This window comes from Epinephelus fuscoguttatus, linkage group LG6, assembly GCF_011397635.1.
Source record: "Epinephelus fuscoguttatus linkage group LG6, E.fuscoguttatus.final_Chr_v1".
NCBI lineage: Eukaryota > Metazoa > Chordata > Actinopteri > Perciformes > Serranidae > Epinephelus > Epinephelus fuscoguttatus.
The window spans coordinates 23,476,705-23,500,853 of NC_064757.1; the positions used below are offsets into that span (position 1 = coordinate 23,476,705).

Genomic DNA, 24,149 nt, shown 5'->3' on the forward strand with positions numbered 1-24,149 from the left:
TTCTCACAGGGGAGATCTGTTGCCAGTTTAGGAGGCTCTCGCTCCCCTCACCACAAGGCAGAAACATCCATCAACACTGGGCATAAGGCTCCCACTCCAGGCAGTCTCTTTCTAACTCTGTCTCCACGCTGCACCCTTCCTTATTTTGGTCTTGTCCAACCTGAGGAATCCAGCTCCCCCCCACAGCAGTATTTAGAGTAAGGGAGGGGGGCATGAAGGAAAAGAGACTTTGATGATTAGTTCACTGTATAACTTAACAGGAGCAAGCATAATTTGCATTTTAAAAAGTAGTGATGTCCTCCTAATGAGGCAAGCTGCTAATTAGTCATTAGATATTCTTTTTCAATCCCACATCATCAGCTCATTGAGGGTAGAGCTTGTGTAAACATGTAGCCGTCAGCTGTTCGATATGCTTGGCTTTACTGGGGATGGGGAAGATCAAGTTGAGCACCTGGTTACAGCTGAAATACGGCACATTACTAATACACTCTGATGTTGTTATTCACAGTTTTTCAGACAACACTGCTTCAGATTTATAGTTTTGAGTGTTTAAAAATTTCCCAGAAAGAAGTGTAAAGATGATACAGTGAATTGATGATATCCTCAAACAATCATGAAGGCAGACAGGCGTTGAGAAACACACCTTGTCATGCTCAACAAAGTCCACAAAGGCAGTCCTCTCCACCTCCACAGGTTGGCCGTGTCTGTCATACAGCGCCAGGACAAAGTGGAAGAAGTTGGACTTGCGGAGATTTGAGGGCGGTTGCTTCTCAAAATGAGCTCTTGACAAGGCAACTCCACTGAGGACACAACAGGAAGACACAGTCAGCTGCACAGATATTCACATTGTGTTATAATACACAGCATTGAAGTGATTTACACTGATAAATATAAAGAATTTATCTCATTAAATTATCATCTAATAATGTTTATGATCCATTGTTGAAAATATGTCTTAAAGAAACCTGAATAAAACAAAACTGAAGACTTTGCTCATCCTGCAGTGAATCATGAAAACTCAATTAATATGCATCTAAAAAATGTTTTAATTAATTGCACTATAAAGGTAGTTATTCATATTTTTAATTTGTTTATAAAATCATGTAATTTCCTAGCAGTTACAAAGTTTTTTTGTTTAATTGTTAAGGCCTTCAGTTTATCTATATAATAATTATAAATAATTTGCAAGAATGAAAAATAAAAATAAAAAAATAACTAACAAACACATAATTAATAAATATTTTGTTTTAAAATAAGTTCTTTTTACTTGTCTGGAAGAAAGTACTGTGGCCTTGAAATGTGCACAAAAATTAAGGCAAAAATGAAAAACAGGAAAAGCAAAACTTGTTGCAAATGTATGTTTCAGCTTGAAAACTAAAACAGCATCAACAAACAAACAGAATCAGCAGTTTTGACTTTAGGATCTGTGGTGGAGCATCTTAGTTAAACATGTTACTTAGTGTAATAGGCTGTGACTGTAAAATTTAAATGAAGATTGAGGCATATTGTGTTTGCAGCTCTGCACAGTTTTTCCTGCTAATTTAACTTCGGTCTAAAACGGACCATTATATATCTTTGACGGTGGTGTTTAGTGGTTTATGGATTTATTTCGTGGCACTCTTAAACGTTTCTTTTAAGAACAAAAAACGCCCGAGGGAGAATTTGCCTATGACGATTTCTTTCTTTCTTCTGAGTGAAATATTAGCAACATGATATTCGAAATTATATTTAACGTTTAATAAATCAATCCATGATACTAGATAACAAAATACTTTAGGCATTGCGCCACTGTTAAATCACTTAATAATTGCTATTTATATTCTATGTCTATTAAAACTTGTGTTTTGGCTTTTACTGACTTTTCTGTTACTGTTTTAAAACTTTGGTCACAACGAGTCGATGAGAACACTGATGTGTGTGAGTGTGTGCTGGTAAAGAAATTAAAAATGTGAAGATGATGATTGAAAATTTTGGGGAATGTTGAAACAAAATGATTCAACAATAGAAAAAACTTTTACTCCAGCTGACGAGAAATCATAAATGTAAAGTGTGTGGCCGCTGAGTTTATTTTTTTTTCCAGCTGCTGCAACTAAAACAGCTGGTCTGGGAAAAATTATATATAGCTTTAGTCACATACATATTTTGAGAAATAATATCAGATTTAATTGTGTAAACTAAAAGTTTGTACAAGAGTAAATTATCTGATGAAATGCTCCTTGCATGTGACTCTGTTTTTAAGTGTAGGAGTTTTGATTTTTAGTTTATACGTGTTGGTAATATGGGCCTTCTTTGCGTTTGTGCACATATTTTTATATCGCCTAAAAAAAATATATATATATATTTAATACGTAGTGTTCTTTTGTCATATAGATGTTTCATGAGTTATGAGGCAAATAGTTTTATTAAAGGAGACTCGTGTCATCTTTTGCAACAAGTAGTTTGCAGCTCTTTTTTTAAAGGACGCCTGTTTGTATGTTTAATATTCACACATTATTGTGCTCATGATGCTGATTATGAAAATAAATGCAGTCAAGTTGCCTGAGCACAACTGATGAGAGGAACTAGTGAGAAGGTAAAAGTCAGCAGATCAGCTGGGTTTGTACTGTACCTTTGCGCCGCTACGTTCGCATCCACAACCCCGACATTACGCACCCACGACCGGACCGGATCCATCTCCTCTCCAAGACTTCTCTCTTTTAATCCGCTCACTTCTCGTATCAGATGCTCCTGGATCCCGAACATTTAAGCCCTGTCCTGCGCGTTTCGGTGCACTTTTTTGAACTTAAGGAATTAAAAAAAAAACTGCGCTGGAGAGCTGAAGCACTTTGACAAACAACAGAAGGTCCACCCCAAGGCACTGCGCTCCTCCACAGCTATGAAAAATAAATGACCGACGCTTTTATGATGATGTTTCAGAAAGCGCTTCAGTTAAAAGCAAATCCACGCACACTTTCTTTTAAGGCTGAAACGATGATAAGAGATATATTCCCCCACTAATTGCGAGCATTGTCCAAGCGCAGATCTCCAACGTCCTCTGAGCGTAAAAGATCACCTGCTCGGTGGGCTCAACTCCTCACACACTTCACAGCGAGTCCGTGTGGGAATATTCTGTCAAATATGAGTGTGCAGAAAGTCTTCCTTTGTCAGAGGGCCAGATCGGATCAAAACAGTTGATCCGAGGGCCAGGGAGCTCGCAGTGAACCGCTGTCTTGAAGCATGAATGAGACCCTCTGCCGGGATAGAGCGTGGAGGAGGGGCCTTAGTGCCATATGGGGGACCGATTGTTGAAATGGATGCTCTCATTGGTGTAAAGTGCATCCGTTGTTTGGACTTCTGCCAGATTCAGCATCCAACCAATGACTCTTACAGCAAACTTTTCACACACTAAGTTGGACCTGGGTGATGATGAAGGGAAAACACATAATGTTGCACATTTTTACGCAGAAGCTCATCAGCTGGGCTAATAAGTGAGGGATGTCTTATTTATGGTGTGGCTGAAATGAAAGGCCCTCTTTGTGAAAACGCGTGTTACAATAAACTGGCTATTATTTACATTATTCAACCTCAAAACTGTGGACAAATAACAAAAGCTTTCATTTTTATATATTTACAGTAGGCTATATGTGTCCATCTGGAAAATTACTTGTTGAATATGTGTTTAAACTCTCCTGTACGTGCTGCCCTGACTACAACAAATCCTGTTTGGTCTATTCATTCAAGTCAAATCTAACACAAGTGCGCTCTCGACAGGCGCGCATTCAGCAGCTCGACCGTCTGCTCCTTTGAACGCAGTGATTCCGCTGAGGAGGCATCGCATCAGTGTCAGTCGCAACAATGGCCGTCTGGTTGGTCCATCAATCTCCGCCAGCAGCGGACAGGGCTGCGCTCTGATTGGCGTTTGGACCGCTGCCTGACGGTGCCCAAAATGAGTTCTTAATCAATACAACAGACTGTCTTATGAAACCCAATGAGACAAGTTAGAAATAACACTGATTAAAAGAGTTGACATAAAGGCGTTATTTTTGCAAGTTAGTCTATATGTAGGGAAATAGATTTTTGGATATGGTCAAAGTTTCTTCAAGGGTTGATTTGGATTATTTCAAAACCACAATAAGTGCGCAATTTCTGCAGGTTTTGTCGATGTAAATTCATAAGCTATGCATTTTATATTAATAAAATAATTGTTTAAATAATTCCTAAATTCAAATGGATTTGTGTTTTGTGTTTAGGCCCAATAAAACGAAAATTTATCATGGTTTGGAGCTATTTTGTCTTGGAGACCAAAAATTAATTTCCGCTCCTGTTCGTCTGGCTTTGAAAAGGAAAGTTTTTTTTTCTCCAACCCTGCTTCTTTGCCTCTTACCGATACTATTGTCTCTGTGTGGAGTTTGCACGCCCGGACAATGGATGTAAATCTCCCCCCTTTGGATCCCGCCTCAACCCACCATCTGCCAGCGCGGGACAAAGTCAGATGTTCCCCCAATTATGAGAGCAGTCCTGGGGAATCCTGCTGCCGAGTCTCCGCCCTGTCGCCGTGTCCCTCACACACTTCCCCTGAAATGACTGACAGCTCTACTTAACCATGAAAAATCTGTATATGATGACACACTTTTATAAAATTCCTCCAGTGAAATGCACAGAGATGCGCTCTGTGTGGATTTATTGGCTCTCATTTAAGAGAAGCGCCGCATGAAAGTTTACAGCCAGTGCAGACACAAAACTGGGGTCAGTGACTTGCTCCAAAAACTCAAGTGTAGCTACATTTACAGGGATCATAGCTTCGGTTCCTCTGCAAAAATATTTATTCACTTTGGACTTGAAGTGCACTTCAATTAATCAGGAATGGGGCGGTAAATACCTGAGCATATTGAGCTGACTGTAATGTTGGGCAGTGGCATAAGTCATTGGAGTCATCACGTAGGCTACATTTTTATATTGTGATCAAACAGGTTTCTGACAACCTTTGTTTTGTTACACAATGTGGAGGATGATTGATTGATTGGGTTTATTCATTTCAGAAGAAAGTTTAATCTCTTGCCAAAAAGACACTAATCACAATTATTAAACCTTTAATGGAGAATCTATCTATCTATCTATCTATCTATCTATCTATCTATCTATCTATCTATCTATCTTAGTATTTTGAAACTCAAGTAGGCTCAGAGTTGTATATTTTAAGCAGACAAAGTCAATATAAATTCCTCCCATCATGCATCTTGTGTGTTTTGCAGTTGACTTCATGCTGCACACCAACTCTTCTCCTCTCTGCAGCCCCACAGGTGCGACAGGCCCGGCCGTGATTATCATCACAACCCGCAGGACTTTGCTGTCTAGATGTGTGGCTTTTCTAATTTGGTGAAGCGGAGAGCCGGGGCGAAAATGGGGGATTAGTCAAACCACAAACGTCTTTCTAATCAATTTAACCCACTGAGACGGTCAGCCTGTGTGTTTTTTAGGGGAGGAGGTGAAGGGAGGGGGAATCAGTGACTGCTAAGCCAAACAATGGGGTATCGTGTGCCGCTCGTCCTCTCCAGCATTCCCCTGCTCCCATGGGACACCCAGAGCCACTCTTTGTGGATGGCACTGTGTCCACAGAGGTCAGGAGGGGCGTGGTGCGCTGGTGTGTGTGTGTGTGTGTGTGTGTGTGTGTGTGGAGACGCAGCAGCTGGTTCCCGTCCCTCCTCTCCACTGTGTAGAAAACAACAGCGCTAATGCGACCCACCACGTCTCCCATCGATCTCCATATATTGCGCTCGGTTTTTTTGTTTACTTATTTAGGATTTAGGCATAGATGCAGATCCCCCTGGGGAGTGTCGGCATCCGCAATTACAGCGGAGTGACCACCTTTAGCCTCATTTCTTAATATCAAAAAGCATCATTTGCTCCAGACAGCTGGTTTCATCTCTGTACAAGGCCTGCTGTGATTTGGAGTTAAATCATTTCCTTCAAGAAGAGAAACAACTAAAGCAGCTACTAAAGAGGCCTGGAATATAAGGTCAAAAATGACATACAGAAAGTTCAAAAGTTAGTTATGAATATCACTATATCACTCCAAGCCCCCATTTTACTGTAACAGTCTGCAGGGCTTTTCCCTTAGGCTCATGAAATTTGACATTTTTGGATTACTGGTAAATTGGGTGAATAATATCACAATAATGTACCTTTAAAATTACAGTCAACCTTTCTTCACTGTATTTCGACTCCCTTTCATTTACTGTAATTGTCAAATGTTAGGCTATTTATTGTGTCAGCAGAGAGACTGAATAGACACTAAATATACTGTTTGTTAGACAGGAGCTTCTTAAATGTAAAACATATTACAAACAAAGAACTTTGTCTTCTCTCCATAGACAGATTATAAGATAATAAAATAACCCCACCCCCATCCTCAAAGATAAACTGAGGGGATAAACACTCAAAATGTTTCATGATGGCTTCTCTCTTGTGGCATCTTCAAAGTCAGTGTTTACACTCCTCCTTCAGTTTTCCTTTTTTAGGACTTTTTTGGGCTCTATTGCTGACATGAATCAACTTTAAGCAGAGGCACTGGCTCACGAGCCCCCTGAACCACTTACCCCTTTGGGCAAGTGAAAAGTTTGGTTTTGTTAGCAATTTTTTATTGTAAAGTAATTAATGCCATTACTTCAACTGGCTGAATAAATTGGTATTAAAAATAGTGGAGGATCTCTGAGGCTTCTCTCACCCCTTACAAAAGGTACGAAATGGTGAAGTGAGTGACATAAATTGTTATATCTTTTCCAAAGAAAGGGAAATCAGGTTCCAAAAATGTAAAGAAAGACAGAAAAGGGGGCACAGAGACTGCTGGTGCATGGGGGCCAGAATTTGGTGATACGTCCCTGCCAGCATGCACAATACCAAAATGCTGAAATCTAAGTGAGAGTGTGACAACTTCCTAAAAAAATATCACTTATATGGTACACAGTGCTGCCAGTGAGCATCAGAACAAGTGCTGAAATCCCTCAGACGTTACAATAAGTCAATAGTTTGCACTGAACTAAGACTGGTAAACACAATATTTACTGTTCTATGATAGAAATGTGTTGTTGGTTCTCCAGATATAAGAGGACGTCTCACCTCCTCGTGATGAAGAGCTGAGCACAGATTCACTCCCACATCATAACTCACACTGAATCCGGGCTTGTTGCAACACAGATGCACTGCAGGTAAAACCCACCTAAACTTGTTGCATCATTGTATCTGTTAGCTGAACTTTTTACCTGTTTTGAGGCGGATATCTTTACGGTATTCTGTAAATCATTTGTTCACTGAATGAGAGCATGATTTGTTATAACTGTAACAAAAACTGTGCTTTGCAGAAAGGAATTGCCTCGCACTCCAGCTTAGTGAAAGAACTCACTGTACTGAACAAAGGTGGTGAATTTAGACATTGCAGATATAATATAAACAAATAGGCTATCTTTTCTGGACGATATTTTTCCTAATTTACCTCCATGTAATAAACTTATTTTGATTACTGTTCTTGCTTTAACTAAAACTACTTGAGACTGCATTTAAAGCACTGATTAAAGGAGGCTATACATATGTTGTTGTTTTTTACATGATGCCAGAATGAGCTACATCTACAAATCAACAGTTCATCTTGAGAACCATTAAGTCCAGTATACAGACCACTTATTCATCCATGACAACAGGTTATGCCTGCCTTCCTGTCCTTAAAACATTGTATGTCACTGCCATCTACTGGTCCACTTAGGAACATCATCAACTGTGGTTTTCTGGGTCTGCAAACAAACCTTTTACATTTGTTGTCATCATCATAAATGTCATTCAGAGGCAGTAGTTAATCTGTACAACAATCCTTTATTAATATCAAACTTAACATGACTTAGACTCAAATTCTGGAAACCAAAAGTGTACTCCAAAAAATAAAAAAATAGAAAGGTTTTTAAAAGACAGTTCTTGCAGCTGTATCTTATTTGGGGATTACATGATAGTTTACATTCATTTGCATTTATTTATTTCATGGGCTGTAAAAATCAACCATACTGTACACTTTTCAGAAAAGAGGAAAAGACAATATTAAACAATACATGACTTATTTAAAAGATAATTAGAAAAAAAGCACACATTAAGTCAAATAGTTTTCACAGTTTTTCAATTATTTCACTAAATAATATGTAGAATAAACAATGCCCTTTCTATTAAATTACTAGTGCATGTATCAGTGCATTATAAGTATGCCTTCATTAACCTGTGCAACCTTGAGTGCAATGCAAGGAACTGCACTGTGCAAACTGGAAAGGATCTCACCCCTCCTGCAGCACTTCAGGCCCCTAGTCATTGTACAGTAAATGCCCTGAGAAGTAGCTGTCACGTGTCAGACCGTTGCTACCTTGGCTGGTCTCCAAAAAGACCCTGTCTCCCATCTTGAGCTTAATGTACGTGCTACCACTGGCTGTGACGTAACCGTTCTGACGGGTGGTGAATGAGTGCAGAATGAGTTCTGCATTACGCTTCAGATCCACAACGGCATCGCGATTGTAGATGGTGCAGTGGAAGCTGAATTCATACACACCTGGATGCTCACACGTAAAATACCCTGTCCAGATGTTATAGCTGTGTTGTTCATTGTAGATTGGTTCATGGAAGACAATGGGCCCACCTGAACTGGGGTAGTTGCTGCCCAGTCTCACAGTGAAGGCAACATTTGCAACGCTGCTAGGAGGGCCAGGGGGGCCACGTGGTCCCATGGGTCCTGTGAGCAAAAAAACACATGAGTACAATTATAACAACATGACCTTCCCATTGCAGCATTTTAAAGTTATGCATTTAGTGTGTATATTTAGTGCAATTCAAGCATTTGTGGAAAAGTGGTAGATTTACCTGGGGGTCCTGGTGGTCCTGGTGGTCCTTGGTTTCCATTTGGTTCTTGTGCTGGAGAAAATTCAAGGCAGAAGTCAGTATTTTCAAAATATTCCAATTTTGGCACTGATTGTCTTTGGGCAATTGTGTCAGGGAGGATTTCAGGATGTCAACTCACTATTCTCCCTCCATGGACTGAGGTCAAAGGTTCTGATGTCCTCACACCTGGTGTAACCGGATCCTCGAGGTCGGTACAGGAAGGGCTGGTCTGGTACCTCAGTGATACCAGTGTTGTCACAGATGATCCGAGCAAGTGATGTGTCCCTCAGGGACTGCCTCTGGGCCTCAGTGAAGACTCCGTCATTCTCCCACCAGAGTCTGCAATTGGACAGTTCGGTAAGGACTCTGAATGTAAACGTGAAGGTAGCACATATGCCTCCGTATTTTTAGCAATGTTATGTAACATACCTGTCTCCCTGGCGGATCTTCTCAAACTGAGTGGCAATCAGGCAGGCAAACAGGGGTCCAACTCTTCCTCCACGGACAAATGGCTCAGCCACTCCTCCCAGCCACACATCGATGTTCTCAGGTGTGCCGTACTGATCCAAAAGTTTTTTGGCCATATAAGAGCTGTTCATCACTTGAGTCAGTTCTGCTAGATTCTGTGGCTGCGTCAGCCCGCAGAACCTGCGCCATGCATTGTAGCCTAAAAAGGGGATGTACAGGGTGAAAATGTTGCCATGTTTTAAGTGTGCAGATTGTAAAGCCTGCAAAGATAGGTAGGCAAAATTCATTCTACACATAAACAACACATAGGTATAAATACCTGGTAATCCATGGTCTCTGCCTCTCTGCATGTTGAGAGAAGCTAGATCCAGTGCCAAGTCAGAAGAGAATTTGAACAGCTTATCCCTCAGCTCATCAGGCATCATGTGCTCCTGTGTGTTCAGCTTGGCCTTATGACCCACCAAGCCCCTGATGATTGGATCCAAACCACCTGAAGAACACAAGGAACAGGAACATGTTAAGTTCAGGCTAATGCCGCTGAGTCATGAAACCTCTCCTCAGCTCAATGTAGTTTTTAGCTGCTGTTGCTTAGGTTTGATTGTCCATCCTGTTTGGTATCAGCTTATGTGCTTATATGGTAAGAACTTGAACTTCATGGGCTGGTTGTCTACAGCACCCAGGACACTGGGTTACATCAGTGTTGATATCAATGAGCAGCAATTTCAAGTGGAATTTACATGACGTAAGGGGGAAATTATGCACACCCCAGTGGTATAAGTCATGAATTCTCTCCTGACTGATGTTCATCTTTCCTTTATTGATTCAACATTTCCCCTATTCTAAATGAGCATAGAATTCCTGAAATGGGTGAGTGCTGGACAGTGCTACTATATCATAGTTTGGAGCAGTTGTATCTGATCTGGAGTCTTTCTGTCCAATATGGTGGTAAAGTGGTCAATACAACCAATGCCATTAAGACAAATGATAAATTGAAGATCTTGGACATACCTTCAAAGGTGATTCTCCACGGTGCAAAGAAAGATTTGTGCAGCAGTGGGCTTGGGTAATCACGGTGTTCCTGGTAATTCTCATCAAGACGAAAGATGAAAGGCTGAATCATCAGGTGAGCGAATCGGTAGGCAGCTGTGGCAAACACATTGGAGATGCTGGGGTCCACGTTTTCATCATACCCGGGGTAGGTGGACAGCTTCATCGCCATGGTGTCTGGACCAACAATGTGGAGTAGGTAATCTCTGTAAGTGATAACCTGAGAGACAAAAAAAAAAAAGAAAATTGAGATAATTGAACCATGCCAAGACAAATTAACAATTCTGCAATTTTTATTTCTGTTATCCCTCTAACCTGCGAGTATCCTCCCATGATTTTGCGCGCCTCCTGGTAGAGTCTCTCTCCATCCCAGTGAGGATTGAGTTCGGCCAGAGCACGTGCCAGTCGGTTGTGTTCACGCATGAACAGTGTGTGTAAAGAGGTCAGAGCGATGTTCTCATTGCTACGCTCGTCACCTGGAGGACAAAGCAGACCAGTGCTTTTAATTCCTGCAATCTCCACAATGTGTCATTAGAAATACATCAGTGTTCTTGGTGCCTCACCAGCCACGAAGCAGGGCACCTCCTCTGCATTAGCGTCATTGGTGATACGAGCTCGGGTGGCACACATGTTGCTCTCTAAGCCGGCGAAGGGCAGGAGCTCACGTCCGTTGTCAGTGTAGGCTGTGTTGACCCTCATCAGACCCATATCTGTGGTGAGGTCGCGTAAGAAGCGAGCTTTGACATTGTCTGCACCGTACACCTGACCCACATCAATGAAAGCTGTGAGGGAGTTCATCTGCTGACGGACGTTGCTTGCACCAAAGAAATGGCCTGTGTTGCCAGAACCACAGGCTGCTGATGAGCGGAAGAAGGGAATGCAGTGGTCTGAGTTATTGCCAAAGCGGGGGTCTTGCTCAGGAATCTGTTTGGATGGCAAGAAGTAGTTAGCACCCGGTGTGTGTGTGTGTGTGTGTGTGTGTGTGTGTGTGTGTGTGTGTGTGTGTGTGTGTATTCTTTTTGTATTCATATCTTTTCTTGTGCAATGCAACAACACTGACCTCGATGGGGAAGCAGGGCTCTGTGCGTTCACAGCTCCTTTCACAGTCAATACCGTTACTGAATGAGCGGATGACAGGAGAGTGAGGCGTGAAGGTCAGGTCGTGGTCAGTCCACTGACCGAAGATCGTCACCAGGTGAGTGTAGAGTGGGTCGCTCTCCACATCAGAATTTGCTGTGCGCATAATATGGTTGGACACCTCCCTCACCTGAGGACAGGGCGCAGACAGTGAGCAATTTGGAGAGAATGATTTGTAAAGCTACAAGTAGGCTAAAGCTACAGTAAAGATGATGTTACCAAGGGAAGTATGTGTCCGTGGACGTTGCGAGTACGGTCCCATCCTTTAGGCAGTGAGATTTCATCCTGGTACTCACTAGGGAGCCAGCGGGTGAAAGCTGTGTTGGAGGATCCCCAGCGGGTGTTTTCTCTAGGCAAGGAAAGATACATCCATCACTATATTGTCTTTATCCTCTCTGTGTTTAAGGTTACTGCCACGACTTTTTGCACTAACCAAAAGGAAGTCTAGTGAAAAGGATAAGGGAACGACATGCAGCAAATGTACAAACCCAATCTCCAAATCAGTGACATCACAGTTAATACTAAATGAAAGATAGCTGCGCAGTTGTCCACACCTATTCCAGTTTCTTTATTTGTGAAAGGAGATTAAAGATTTAAAAGTGGCCTCACTCGTTGTTGCAGACGCTGCTTGCAGTGCGAAACTTGTCCAAATTGGCAGTCGTCCTGCAGGAAGGGACACGATGTTGGCGGGAGCAGCCTGTCAGCTCAGCGATGAAGGCCAGATCCTCTTCATCGAGCACATCTAGTTAAGAGAAGCAACCGATGAGCAACGCAGCTGCAACACATTTGTTTGTGGAGAAAGTTCAGAGAGTTATTGAACGCACCTGTGGCATTGATGGAGCGTCTCCGACGTCTTTCCAAAGAGCTCGTGATCAGTGTAACAGTATAGTCCATGTAGTCAGCAGCACGCACAGCGGTACGGGTTGCCCCAACAGGCTGCTTCAAGGTGCGCAGGATGTCTGCAGGACTCACTACATTCCTCCTGATGCGTTCAATGCTCCTGTGTTGCGTGGAGAGGTCACATGAATGGATTCATTCACAATGTCTTCTACAGCATTTTTTTTAGTCACTGAAGAATTAATTCAGCAGTTCAACAGGTTTGTATCTACTCACACGCTCCTGGAGTATTCATACGCTGAGTCCACCGCAGCCTTGGCAGCGACCACAGCTCTTTCAATGTTAGTCCTGCTCACATGGGATGCTGGAGGAAAAAGAAGAAGAGCAAACATTTTAATTTGATTTTTTTTTTTTTTTTTTTTGTTAATTTTCAATTCCAGTGTTTTTGATGTGGACATTTTTAAGTTTCATACTTAATTGCAAAATATTAGGCTATATATTGTACAAAATATCTATCGTTGCACCAAACATGAACTTAAATATAAGAATAAAAAACACTGACTGCTCAGCTCACTCAGTGTAGAAGTCATATCAAAAGCATCCAAGGCAATCCTTAATTATTCATAGATTAAACAGATGACCAGCGCGTTTAAACATTGGTCATCCATGCATTGGGCCTAATAAATTATATTTACTTACAATAAGAATGCCCGGCTGCTTTTCAGACTGCCACCTTAAAGCATGAACTTATTCTTATTCGACTGCTTGCCCTAGCGCATTTGTCTTGCCATCACCAACACCTTCACCCAGTGCTATTTTTTTCTTCACAAATTTAAAGATTTTGAATGAGATCTGACAAGTTTCATGCAAAAAAACAAAAGGATAATTAAGTAGTGTGACATTATTTTAAATCAATCAAATAATCAGTGACTTTATTTGTACTCACCAGTATTCACCTGGCATTGTAAGCACAGGTAAAGACCTGCAGCAGTCAGGCACAGAAACCAGTTCATCTCTGGGGAAAAAAAACTCCAGTCAGTAACGCACTGGTCAAATGATTTTAACTAAAATAATATTTCCGATATTTTTTTAACAAATAGCCTACTTAATCGTGTAAAATAATCCAATCTAATACATTATTATGTTGACTAAAGCATATTAACCGTAGGCCTATCATTTGAGTTAAAAAAAAAGGACAATAATACAGAAAAATAAAAATAATCTAACAGAACACTAACCTAAGCGTGTGCTCCAACGTCCCGTAGCATGCAGTAGCTCTACTAACCTGTAACTACTGCTCATAATAATGCCGAGCCTATTTATAGTCCTGTTGGTGCTGCAGCTTGCCAGAAACTTTGCCAATAACTTATTATCTTTTCCTCATAGTTCCTCCTACACAGCGGCGGCATTCCTGTTGAGCCAGTTCAAGTGCCAATCACGGAACAAAGCAGTAAGAAAAAAAAATAGGTGCATCCTCTCACTGAAGATTAATGTCACTGATATATAATGTTAAAGTTTTTAAATTACATGGCGATTTTTCTGTATTAGTGAGGAGAAGTTAATATCAGACAGAAGAGCAAGCTGCGAGGAATATTAAACATAGTGACACATTTTGCGTTGGGATTTTATTTTATTTTATTGTATTTGTCATGCATTTATTTCATTGTTTGCTTGTCAGTTTTTATTTATTTATTTTCTATTTCTTATTTTGTTTTATTTGTAAATGAATTCTACATTTCTGTACTATATCAAATGTAATAATGCTGGACCAGCGCTCCATCGCTGCACCTTAAGAGATTCTTCTGACCCTGCTCTCACACATAAGATTTATAAATACAGCTTTTGCATAACTTGACGTTACATCCAATTATCTGTTATTTCATTTAAAGATTAATAAACAACGACTGATGATCTTCATCAGGGTGTGATGAAGACTCTCTAGTCAAAACGCGTTGGTTATTCGTGTATTAATAGGCCTAAAGGGTTTTTTTTAACTACAGATGCATTTTTGGACTGTCTGCTTGTACCGCTTGTATTATGGACTTTTACACTGGGTGAGCTGGACAGTCCTTTCTTCAAGTGACTCTTTGCCCCATCCTTCAAGAGCACCTGATTATTTTTTATTTTATTTTATTCTTTTTTTTTTTTACAACTAACTACACAGCGCAGCACTCCCCATTTTTTCCTCATTATGTAACTTCATTAACTCTATTTTTTATTGTAGCTTTTAGTGTGTTTTAATAGTTTCTGAGTAACTGATGATTTTTTTATTTTATTTTTTTTTTTGTATTTTTTAAATTGTTTTTCACATTTTTTTGTGTTATTAACCTGTGTGAATACATATTGTGTATCTCTACATTTCATTCCACTTCATCACGTAACTCATTATAATCCAAGTTGATCGATGCGGACTTTACGGTAGCGTTTTCGGGATGTCAAATAAACAATTAGAAGCTCGACAAGATATGTTGCGTGCCCACAACTTCCTGTAGTGGAAACATTTACGGGAATCACTGACAAACACAATGGACGAAACTCCTCATTGCGTGACCGGCTACAAGAAAGCAGCCTCCTTCACCCGTGCTTCAGAAAGGGCTGTCATATTTTAATCACACGTGACATAGACGGTGTGTCTACCTTTAAACACCTGAGGATTTGGTGAATGAACTCACTTTGTAATCGGATTATTTAAAATTGCTGCGGGTTTTGGATATTCTGATAAAAGTTTAAAGGAGTCCAGTTTTTTACTGAATGAAGTGCTTCTTTATTGGATACTAAACAAATAAAGAATATAAATCCTACCTTACATCAAATACCCTGAAACATAAAGGCACGTTCTCTAGCCTATAATCAGATTTCATTTTGCAATATTTCCAGACAAATTCTGTTATTTTCTGTGCCAAAAGGGGGAAAATGCCGTTTCATTAATGAACTGTAGCCTAACGTATCACACGAGTTTGGTTTGTCGGGCTGCGCCTTTTTGACCTTTCAGTGTCTCCCTCTCTCTGTCTCTCTCCCTCACTCTCTCTCTCTCTCACACACACAATAAAGTAAAATGTGTTTAATACTGGGTCACCTGAAGGTAACAGAGCCCATGTCACACCGCAGACTGACAATTTGTGTGATTTATTAACTGGCCTAAACATAACCCGTGTACTTTGATGAGGGTGTGGTTGACAGAGAGCCATCTGGGAACATATTGTTTTGTTACTCTCAAGGAGACAATATATTTAAACATGACTAATTTATTATTAGTGACACATAGCACCGAGGATTAGTTCCCACTAACTCTAAACGTGATGTAGTCCTCTGTCCTTTTATATGGTTCAGTGTTTTAGTGTAGCCTGTGTGCTCAAAAATAATGCCATGATGTATTATGTTACATCTCTTGTGTAGATATTAAGGTGCCTTTGTTTTATATAGTATTTGGTTATTTACAGCAATATTCAACATTTGAAGACTCAAAATTCCATGCTGCATGCAGAACTGGAATATTTCTCAAAGCCCCAGTTCTTTTAGGTTTTTAAAATACCTTTAACTTTGTTTCATTCAGATAGCAAGATGCCCATTTTATTTATCCTACTATGCCCTTCTCTAAGAAATCTAATATAATTGAGCAAATGCATTGGTGTAGAGGTAGTTGATGAGATGGGTGTACTGCTAGGTAAATACACTGCTTAAAAATGTAGGGAACACTTAATCATCACAGTAACACTGCATCAGTTTAACTTCAGGGATATCAGTCTGTCCATTTAGGAAGCACAAGTGATTGTGAATGAGTTTCAACTGCTTTGGTGCAAATGGAAGTGACAAAAGGTGCGATGGAGAGGCAAAAGCAAGACAACTCCCAAAAAAGGGAATGGTTTTACATGTGGTGGCCACAGACAGTTGCTCTCTCCTTATCCTCCCTGACTGATTCTTCTCTAGTTTTGTGTTCTGCTAGTGTCCTTGTCATTATTGGTAACACGAGGCAGTACCTGCAGCTCAATCAGGTTGCACAGGTAGTCCAGCTCCTCCAGGATGGCACATGCATATGTGCAGTCGCAAGAAGGTTTGCTGTCTCCCAGCACAGTCTCAAAAGCATAGAGGAGATACCAGGAGACTGGCTGTTACATGAGGAGAGCTTGACAGGGCCGGAGAAGGGCATCAACCCAGCAGCAGGACCAATATCTGCTCCTTTGTGCAAGGAGCAACAGGAGGAGCACTGCCAGAGCCCTACAAAATGACCTCCAGCAGCTACTGGTGTGCATGTTTCTGACCAAACTGTCAGAAACAGACTCCATGAGGGTGGCATGAGGGCCCAGCGTCCTCAAGTGCAACCTGTGCTCACAGTCCAGCACCATACAGCTTGATTGGCATTCACCAGAGAACACCAGAATTGGCAGGTCCGCTAATGCTGCCCCATTCTCTTCACAGATGCAGCTTCACACTGACCACATGTGATGGGAAGGAGTCTGAAGACGCCGTGGTGAATGTTATGCTGCCTGTAACATCATCCAGCATGATCGGTTTGGCGGTGGGTCAGTGATGGTCTGGGGAGGCGTATCCTTGGAGGGTCACACAGTCACACAGACCTCCATGTCACAGCCAACAATACCCTGACTGCTGTTAGGTACTAAGGTGAAATCCTCAGAGCGATTGTCAGACCTTACGCTGGTGCAGTGGGCCCTGTGTTCCTCCTGCTGCAGTGGGCCCTGGGTTCCTTCTGGTGCAGGACAATGCCCGGCCTCATGTGGCCAGAGTGTGTAGGCAGTTCCTGGATGACGAAGGCATGGGTGCCATTAACTGGCCCTTTCGTTCCCCTGATCTAAATCCTATGGGCACCTATGGGACGTTATGTAAAGGTGCATCTGATGGCGCCAAGTACTGCCACAGACTGCCCAGAAGCTGATGGGGGGCAAGAAGGGACGCCATACCCCGAAGCATTTGTAGCTAGTTAAGCTGACCAGGAAACTCACAGACCAGTTGCATGCATAACGTCTCTGACAATCAAATCCGTGAGATATTTGTCCCCCTGTCAGAAATATACAAATCACCTATTGATAACATCAGACAATTTTTGCGTCTTTTTAGGTGTCAGGAGTAACGATTTGTTATCCTCAACATTTAATGTGTTATGGTTACAGAATGATGAAGACAGTTGGAGAAAAATGAGGTGCTAGGGGTGTAACAATACATGTATTTGTACTGATCTGTTCGACATGAGGCTTTCAGTTTGGTATACAATACAAACTAAACTATTTGTAGAACTATCCTATTACATTTTGAAAAATGAATATACAGCTTAACTTGTGTGACATATAATGTTTTCAGTGCCACTGTGCTCATCAAGGCAGCCCACAAGACTGTCCGACCCTCCCACCCCCAAACCAAAACATTTGACTCCAGTGAGGCACACTGGGAGGCACGCTGCACTAAGCAAGGTCATTGCAATATGGTTAGTAATGTCATTACCAGACAAGAAATAGAAGATCCTCCAATAACCTACAGGTCTGGTGTTCGGGGCCACTTTGTACCTGCTGTGAATTTAGAGGACGATGACGAGACAGTGGTGGATAAAAAAAAAAAACAAGGGTATGTCACATCTGGTACATGCATACATAGGCGGACATCACCATGTCAGTCGGTGGAATTGGACGAAAACAAGGAGCAAACACAAGCTACACGCTAATGTCATCCCTGTAGCATTTAGGCAGCCATACCTGTTTCAGACTGGGAAAAAGAAATCAGATGTAAGTTGAACAATGGATCAACTCTTGGCTGTGTAGGACACGTGTTTTGTCCTGGTCCAGTGCAGCACAGTAAAACACCAGAGAAAAAATTGAACATAAGCCTGTTGTAATAAATATAAATGCTGCGTCACACTTATTCGCATAACACTCATTTATTACCATTAAGATTATGTAAATTGTCAACTCTTACAACAAACAAAATTATATTCCACATGTCTTCTTGAAAAATACACACCTTGTAATGTACCTTATTTAGAAATGATCAAGTAGTTCACATTCATTTGGAGTCATAAAAGGAACTAAAAAAATATCACATTTCAACTGATATAGCACCTAAAGGAGTCACATAAACTTCCAGCAGTTAATAAAATACCCATGTCGAAAGAATTGTCCTTTCATTTATATATTTAATGTAAGTAAAGGAAAATTCCACACAGCAAAGCAGGCAGATGCTATGTTTAAACAATGACACAGGTTTTAAAAGCTGCAGTGTTGTGTGGGTAATGTTTTGAGGAGTCAGCAGCAATATGAAAAAAGATCTCATATAACACAGTAAAATCAGATGCCCTGAGAAGTAGCTGTCTTCAGTAAGACCACTGCAGTGAGGATTGCTAGGGAGAATTCTCCCTCCATGGACTGAGGTCAAAGGCAGGGATGTCCCTACATTTAGTGTAACCAGTCCCCCTGTGCTGGTACTGGAAGGGCTGCTCTGGTACCTCAGTGATGCCAGTGTTGTCACAGATGATGCGGGCGAGTGAAGTCTCCCTCAGAGACTCCCTCTGGGCCTCGGTGAAGACTCCCCTGTTCTCCCACCAAAGTCTGAAATTGACAATTAATGTTTAAAAGTTCAGCTAACACCGCTACCTCCACATATTTAGTACATATCAGTCAGTAATGCAATTGCAGTGCTTACCGGTCTCCCTGGCGGATTTTCTGGAATTGAGTGGCAATCAGGCAGGCAAACAGGGGTCCGACTCTTCCTCCACGGACAAACGGCTCAGCGACTCCTCCCAGCCACACATCAATGTTGTAAGGTTTGTCATAAAGCTTCAGCAGGCTCCTGGCCAGCTTATCATTTTTCAGCACTTTTGACAGCTGTTTCCGATTTCGTGGCTGTGACAGCCCGCAGAACTTGCGCCATTTGTTGTAGCCTAAAAAGACACACGGTGAAAATGTAGCCATGTGTAAGAGTTGGTTCATGATTGGTAATGCCTGCAGAGGCTCAGACGGAGACAACATTTCCAGAGATACATGACAGAAATAAATAAAAAGACTAAATGAGAGTCATACCTGGTAGTCCATGGTCTCTGCCTCTCTGCATGTTGAGAGAGGCCAGATCCAGGGCCAAGGCAGAGGAGAATTCAAACAGCCTTTCCCTTATCTCATCAGGCATCATGTGATCCTGCGTGTTCAGCTTGGCCCTACGACCCACCAAGCCCCTGATGATTGGATCCAAACCACCTGAAGAACACAAGAAAAAGGAACATTTCAAGTTCAAGTTACTTCTGCTGATCCCATTGATGAAATCATGACCCCACTCTGCAGCTCATTGCAATTTCTAGCTATTGCTGATTGACCATCCTGCTCAGTACCAATAGGTCATTTTAAGTTAGCGTAAATGGAACCCAAAACAACTAAATAGGCTGCATTTAGCACCCAAGACGCTGCATCACACTGTACCAGACATTACTCCTAAACAGTGACAGACTGTGGCTGTGTGAGGGGCAGGGGCATCAGCCTGCACAAGGTTTACTATCATGTAGGCCAGCCTATATGGTACTGCAGCATGTTTTCTCAATTTTTGGGCCACCCCAGAGGGCACTTAATAATATTTGGAATATAAGGAAGGGCACCCTGGATCTCATGGAGATTTTTTTTTGTGACATGTCATGGATGTTTCCAGATAGCCACAAACCACAACAATTATAAAGCAGCAGCCATCAGTGTAAGAAGACATAAGTGATTGATTGATTGATTGATGTCATTAAGTTGAATACTAACAAGTTGAAGATCTTGGACATACCTTCGAAGATGATTCTCCACGGTGCAAAGAAAGCTTCATGCAGCAGTGGGCTTGGGAATTCCTGGTGCTCCCGGTAATGCTCATCAAGACGAAAGATGAAAGGCTGAACCATCAGGTGAGCGAATCGGTAGGCAGCTGTGGCAAACACATTGGAGATGCTGGGGTCCACGTTTTCATCATAACCGGGGTAGGTGGACAGCTGGTTGGCAATGACGTCTGGACCAACAATGTGGAGTAGGTAATCTCTGAAAGTGATAACCTAAGAGACAAAAAACAAAATTGAGGTGAATGAACCATGCCAAGACATACCAACAATACTGCAATTTAAATTTCTCTAACCTGGAAGTATCCTCCCATGATTTTGCGTGCCTCCTGGTAGAGTCTCTCTCCATTCCAGTGAGGATTGAGTTTGGCCAGGGCACCTGCCAGTCGGTTGTGCTCACGCATGAAGAGTGTGTGTAAAGAGGTCAGGGCGATGTTCTCATTGCTACGCTCGTCACCTGGTGAACAAAGCAGACCGGTGCTTCTTAATGCCAACAGTTGAAAGTTGTTTTCTCAAGCTGTATTAACTATGACAACCACAATGTGTCATAAAATACATCAGTGTTCTTGCTGGCACTCACCAGCCACGAAGCAGGGCACCTCCTCAACATTAAAGTCATTTGTAATACGAGCTCGGGTAGCACACATGTTGCTATACATGTCAGTGAAGGGCAGGAGCTCACGGCCATTGTCAGTGTACTCTGTGTTGACCCTCAACAGGCCCATATCTGTGGTGAGGTTGCGTAAGAAGCGAGCCTTGATATCCTCTGCACCGTACACCTGTCCCACGTCAATGAAAGCTGTGAGAGAGTTCATCTGCTGACGGACGTTGCTTGCACCAAAGAAATGGCCTGTGTTGCCAGAACCACAGGCTGCTGCGGAACGAAAGAAGGGAATGCACCCCTCTAAGTCTCTGTCAAGGCGAGGATCTTGCTTGGGAATCTGTTTGGATGGCAAGAAGCAGTTAGCATCCAGTGTGTGTGTGTGTGTGTGTGTGTGTGTGTTCTTTTTGTATTCATATCTTTTCTTGTGCAATGCAACAACACTGACCTCGATGGGGAAGCAGGGCTCTGTGCGTTCACAGCTCCTTTCACAGTCAATACCGTTACTGAATGAGCGGATGACAGGAGAGTGAGGAGTGAAGGTCAGGTCGTGATCAGTCCACTGACCGAAGATCGTCACCAGGTGAGTGTAGAGTGGGTCGCTCTCCACATCAGAATTTGCTGTGCGCAGAATTTGGTTGGACACCTCCCTCACCTGAGGACAGGGCGCAGACAGTGAGCGTCTTGTTGGTGAAAAGTGGTAAAGGTAAGAAAACACCTCAAGCATTACTGCGGATGTGATTAGATTTTTCTGTTCCATATACTGCTCAGAACTCTTATCTTTTCTGTACATGATTGACTTAACCCTTTCCACTGTATTTATTTATTTATTTATATATCTGAAGATATAGTACCAAAGGAAGGAGATGCTTCCCGATTTTCCGATTAGGGTCCCAGCCTTTAGGCAGTGAGATTTTATCTTGGTACTCAGCAGGGAGCCAGCGGGTGAAGGGTGTGTTGGCAGATCCCCAGCGGGTGTTTTTCCTAGGCAAAAAAAACAAATCCTTTCTTTTCTTTTGTCTTTGTCTCACTCACTGGGTGTGACATGCACAGCATGTTCCAGTCATAACAATTCTGGCAACATTTCTCAAAAGGAATGTTCTGCATCAAGTGATAAAATAAAACAAATAGACAGAGAAATGGGGTTACCTGTTGTTGCAGACACTGGCTGCAGTGCGAAAATAGTCTAAATTTGGAGTCGTTTTGCAGGAGGGGACACGATGTCGGGAGGAGCAGCCTGTCAGATCTGCAATGACCTGCAGATCCTCCTCAGAGATCAGATCTAATTAACAGAGACAAAGAATAGACATCTTAGCTGTGACTTGAAGCCACCTGTGTGAAAAATTCAAAGAACCTGCTTTGGATACCGACCTGTGGCATTGATGGAGCGTTTCTGACGTCTTTCTAAAGACCTCTTGATCAGTTTGACAGCATTATCCATGTAGTCAGCAGCACGTACAGCAGAACGGGTTGGCCCAACAGGCTGCTTCAAGGTGCGCAGGATGTCTGCAGGACTCACTACATTCCTCCTCACGCGATCAATGCTCCTGTGTTGTGTCAAGACGTTCGATGTTAAAAGCATTCACTTTGTGTCATTTATTTTTCTATCACTGCAAAACCATTCAGCTGGTTTGATCACTCACACTCTCCTGGAGTACTCATAGGCTGAGTCCACTGTGGCTTTGGCTTCAATCACAGCTTTTTCAATCACACTTCTGCTCAGACGTGGCTCTGAAAGCAAAAAACGCCTTTCAGTCAGTGTGCTCTCTTCTGTCTTACACACAACCTCTCACTCTGGTTTCTCATTCTCTTTTAATATTGATGTTGTTAATAGATTACTGAGCTGTAATGCTTTAATGCATAATATCAATTCAGCAGTTATTGCGAAATACTATTGTATAAACTCATATGTCCATTTGTGATGTTCTGTTTTTATCTAAATGACAAAATAAGCGTTGTAGACTGCTTTGCACACATCTATAATAACTGTATTTAACTGAATTATTTTGATAGAAATCACACTCACCAGCAAGCACACAGGTTTGCAAACACAGGTAAAGGCCTGCAGCTATCAGGCACAAAAACCACTTCATCTCTGTAAAAGACAAACAGTCCTGTTATGTACAAATACCGAATAAACAAGAGGGCATGGTTGCCTGAATGTAAATTGCATGTTCTATTTACAGTAAAGAAACACTGTGAGAAAGTTTAAGAGAAAAAGCGTGACCACAGTACCTGTGATGTCTTAGAGGTCCCTCTGTGATCCTCCAACTGCAGCGAGGAGTCACTGGCTTTTACAACAATTTATGGTCTCTCTATATATATAGTGTTTTCTGTGCAAGGAGACACCCCTGTGCAACACCTGGGGCATCTTTGTTTGAGCAGGTTCTGAAATAAATGGCCATGTGGTTTAACAGGAATCTGAAAAACCTGCACTGTCCAGCATTTCAATAAAACACTGCAACACAGTGACAAGTTGTCAGTCAAAGTGGTTCCATGATGCGCAACTGTGAATCATTCCTTCCATTGTCCCCCCTTTAAGGTAAAACCTTTTTCTTCCTGGTAATGCAAACACACATACAACTGTTATTTCATATTTAGTGAACGACCCTGGAGCATTTATCAAACCAAGTGTAATTATTTTACAGACAGACAGTTGAACATATCAGACTGACTGCTGAGTGAGTAAACATAAATGCCTCTCTTCCCATCATCTTCATCTTGTCAACGTGAAGATCCTGCCCTGTGCCCTATAATTTATCCCATAATGCTAATATCCACATGCAATACATCCCAAGAACTGTACTTCACTAAAGTTTAAAGTTTTTACTGCACCATAATCCAAAATAATAATGAGTCTTTCATTTTGCTACTAGAATAAGACTGAGTTACATCTATCTCACAAGGACAGAATTGACAGTATTTTCAAGTATCCAGACATCACTCTTTTATCAGCAGACTTTATCTTATGAGACACACAAAAAAGATCTATCATTATTTGATGATGTTTCAGTCTCAACTGTGTCTGTGTCTCAAGTTTGATGCTTGGGAAGCAGTGTATGAATGATGTTGTCTCAAATATTTGCCTTTCAAGAACTATGTGGGTAAACACAAGGTTGATCATTGTTTAGTTACAGACGTTACAACTGAAAACTTCCTGGTTTGGTGGCATTCAGATGCTTCTTTTGAATCGCGTGACTTTCCATTTAGTCATGGAGACAAAAACAAGTTAATAAGCTTAAGCTCAAAACACAAAAGCCTCCTATGATTTATGAATGATATATGAAGCAATATAAATAATAATAATATAAATAATGCTCCCCTTCGTGGTCCACCCACTAATATCATCAATCTGTTGATTCAGAACTCTGCTGCCTG

General features: G+C 41.7%; 3 protein-coding genes across 5 annotated transcripts in view; all 3 read right to left on the minus strand.

Moving 5' to 3' along the window:
• ebf2 (EBF transcription factor 2) overlaps positions 1-3,196 on the minus strand; it is a 38,183-nt gene extending 34,987 nt beyond the window's left edge. For all 3 annotated transcript variants that reach the window (XM_049578378.1, XM_049578377.1, XM_049578376.1), the window contains exons 1-2: positions 2,609-3,196; positions 644-800 (exon numbers count right to left, since the gene is read on the minus strand). In XM_049578378.1, the coding sequence (XP_049434335.1) occupies positions 644-800; positions 2,609-2,742 (291 nt within the window). In that variant the 5' untranslated portion in view covers positions 2,743-3,196. The remainder of the gene's footprint in view (positions 1-643; positions 801-2,608) is intronic.
• A 4,626-nt stretch (positions 3,197-7,822) lies between these two features.
• LOC125890329 (eosinophil peroxidase-like) lies at positions 7,823-13,698 on the minus strand. Its single transcript, XM_049578906.1, has 15 exons — positions 13,611-13,698; positions 13,319-13,387; positions 12,649-12,736; positions 12,360-12,535; positions 12,145-12,277; positions 11,755-11,884; positions 11,459-11,665; positions 10,962-11,322; positions 10,714-10,874; positions 10,360-10,618; positions 9,671-9,841; positions 9,313-9,550; positions 9,023-9,222; positions 8,866-8,916; positions 7,823-8,737 (listed from the first exon to the last, which is right to left on the minus strand). Exons 1-15 carry the CDS (start codon positions 13,672-13,674, stop codon positions 8,316-8,318), a joined length of 2,730 nt encoding a protein of 909 aa, XP_049434863.1. The 5' UTR covers positions 13,675-13,698; the 3' UTR covers positions 7,823-8,315.
• Positions 13,699-18,251: 4,553 nt separating this feature from the next.
• On the minus strand, positions 18,252-23,136 carry LOC125890330 (eosinophil peroxidase-like). Its single transcript, XM_049578907.1, has 13 exons — positions 23,007-23,136; positions 22,798-22,866; positions 22,415-22,502; positions 22,143-22,318; positions 21,921-22,053; positions 21,626-21,755; positions 21,220-21,426; positions 20,751-21,111; positions 20,467-20,627; positions 20,128-20,386; positions 19,395-19,565; positions 19,018-19,255; positions 18,252-18,923 (listed from the first exon to the last, which is right to left on the minus strand). The coding sequence occupies exons 2-13, from the start codon at positions 22,862-22,864 to the stop codon at positions 18,716-18,718; spliced, it is 2,199 nt and encodes a 732-aa protein (XP_049434864.1). The 5' UTR covers positions 22,865-22,866; positions 23,007-23,136; the 3' UTR covers positions 18,252-18,715.
• Positions 23,137-24,149: the final 1,013 nt, after the last annotated feature.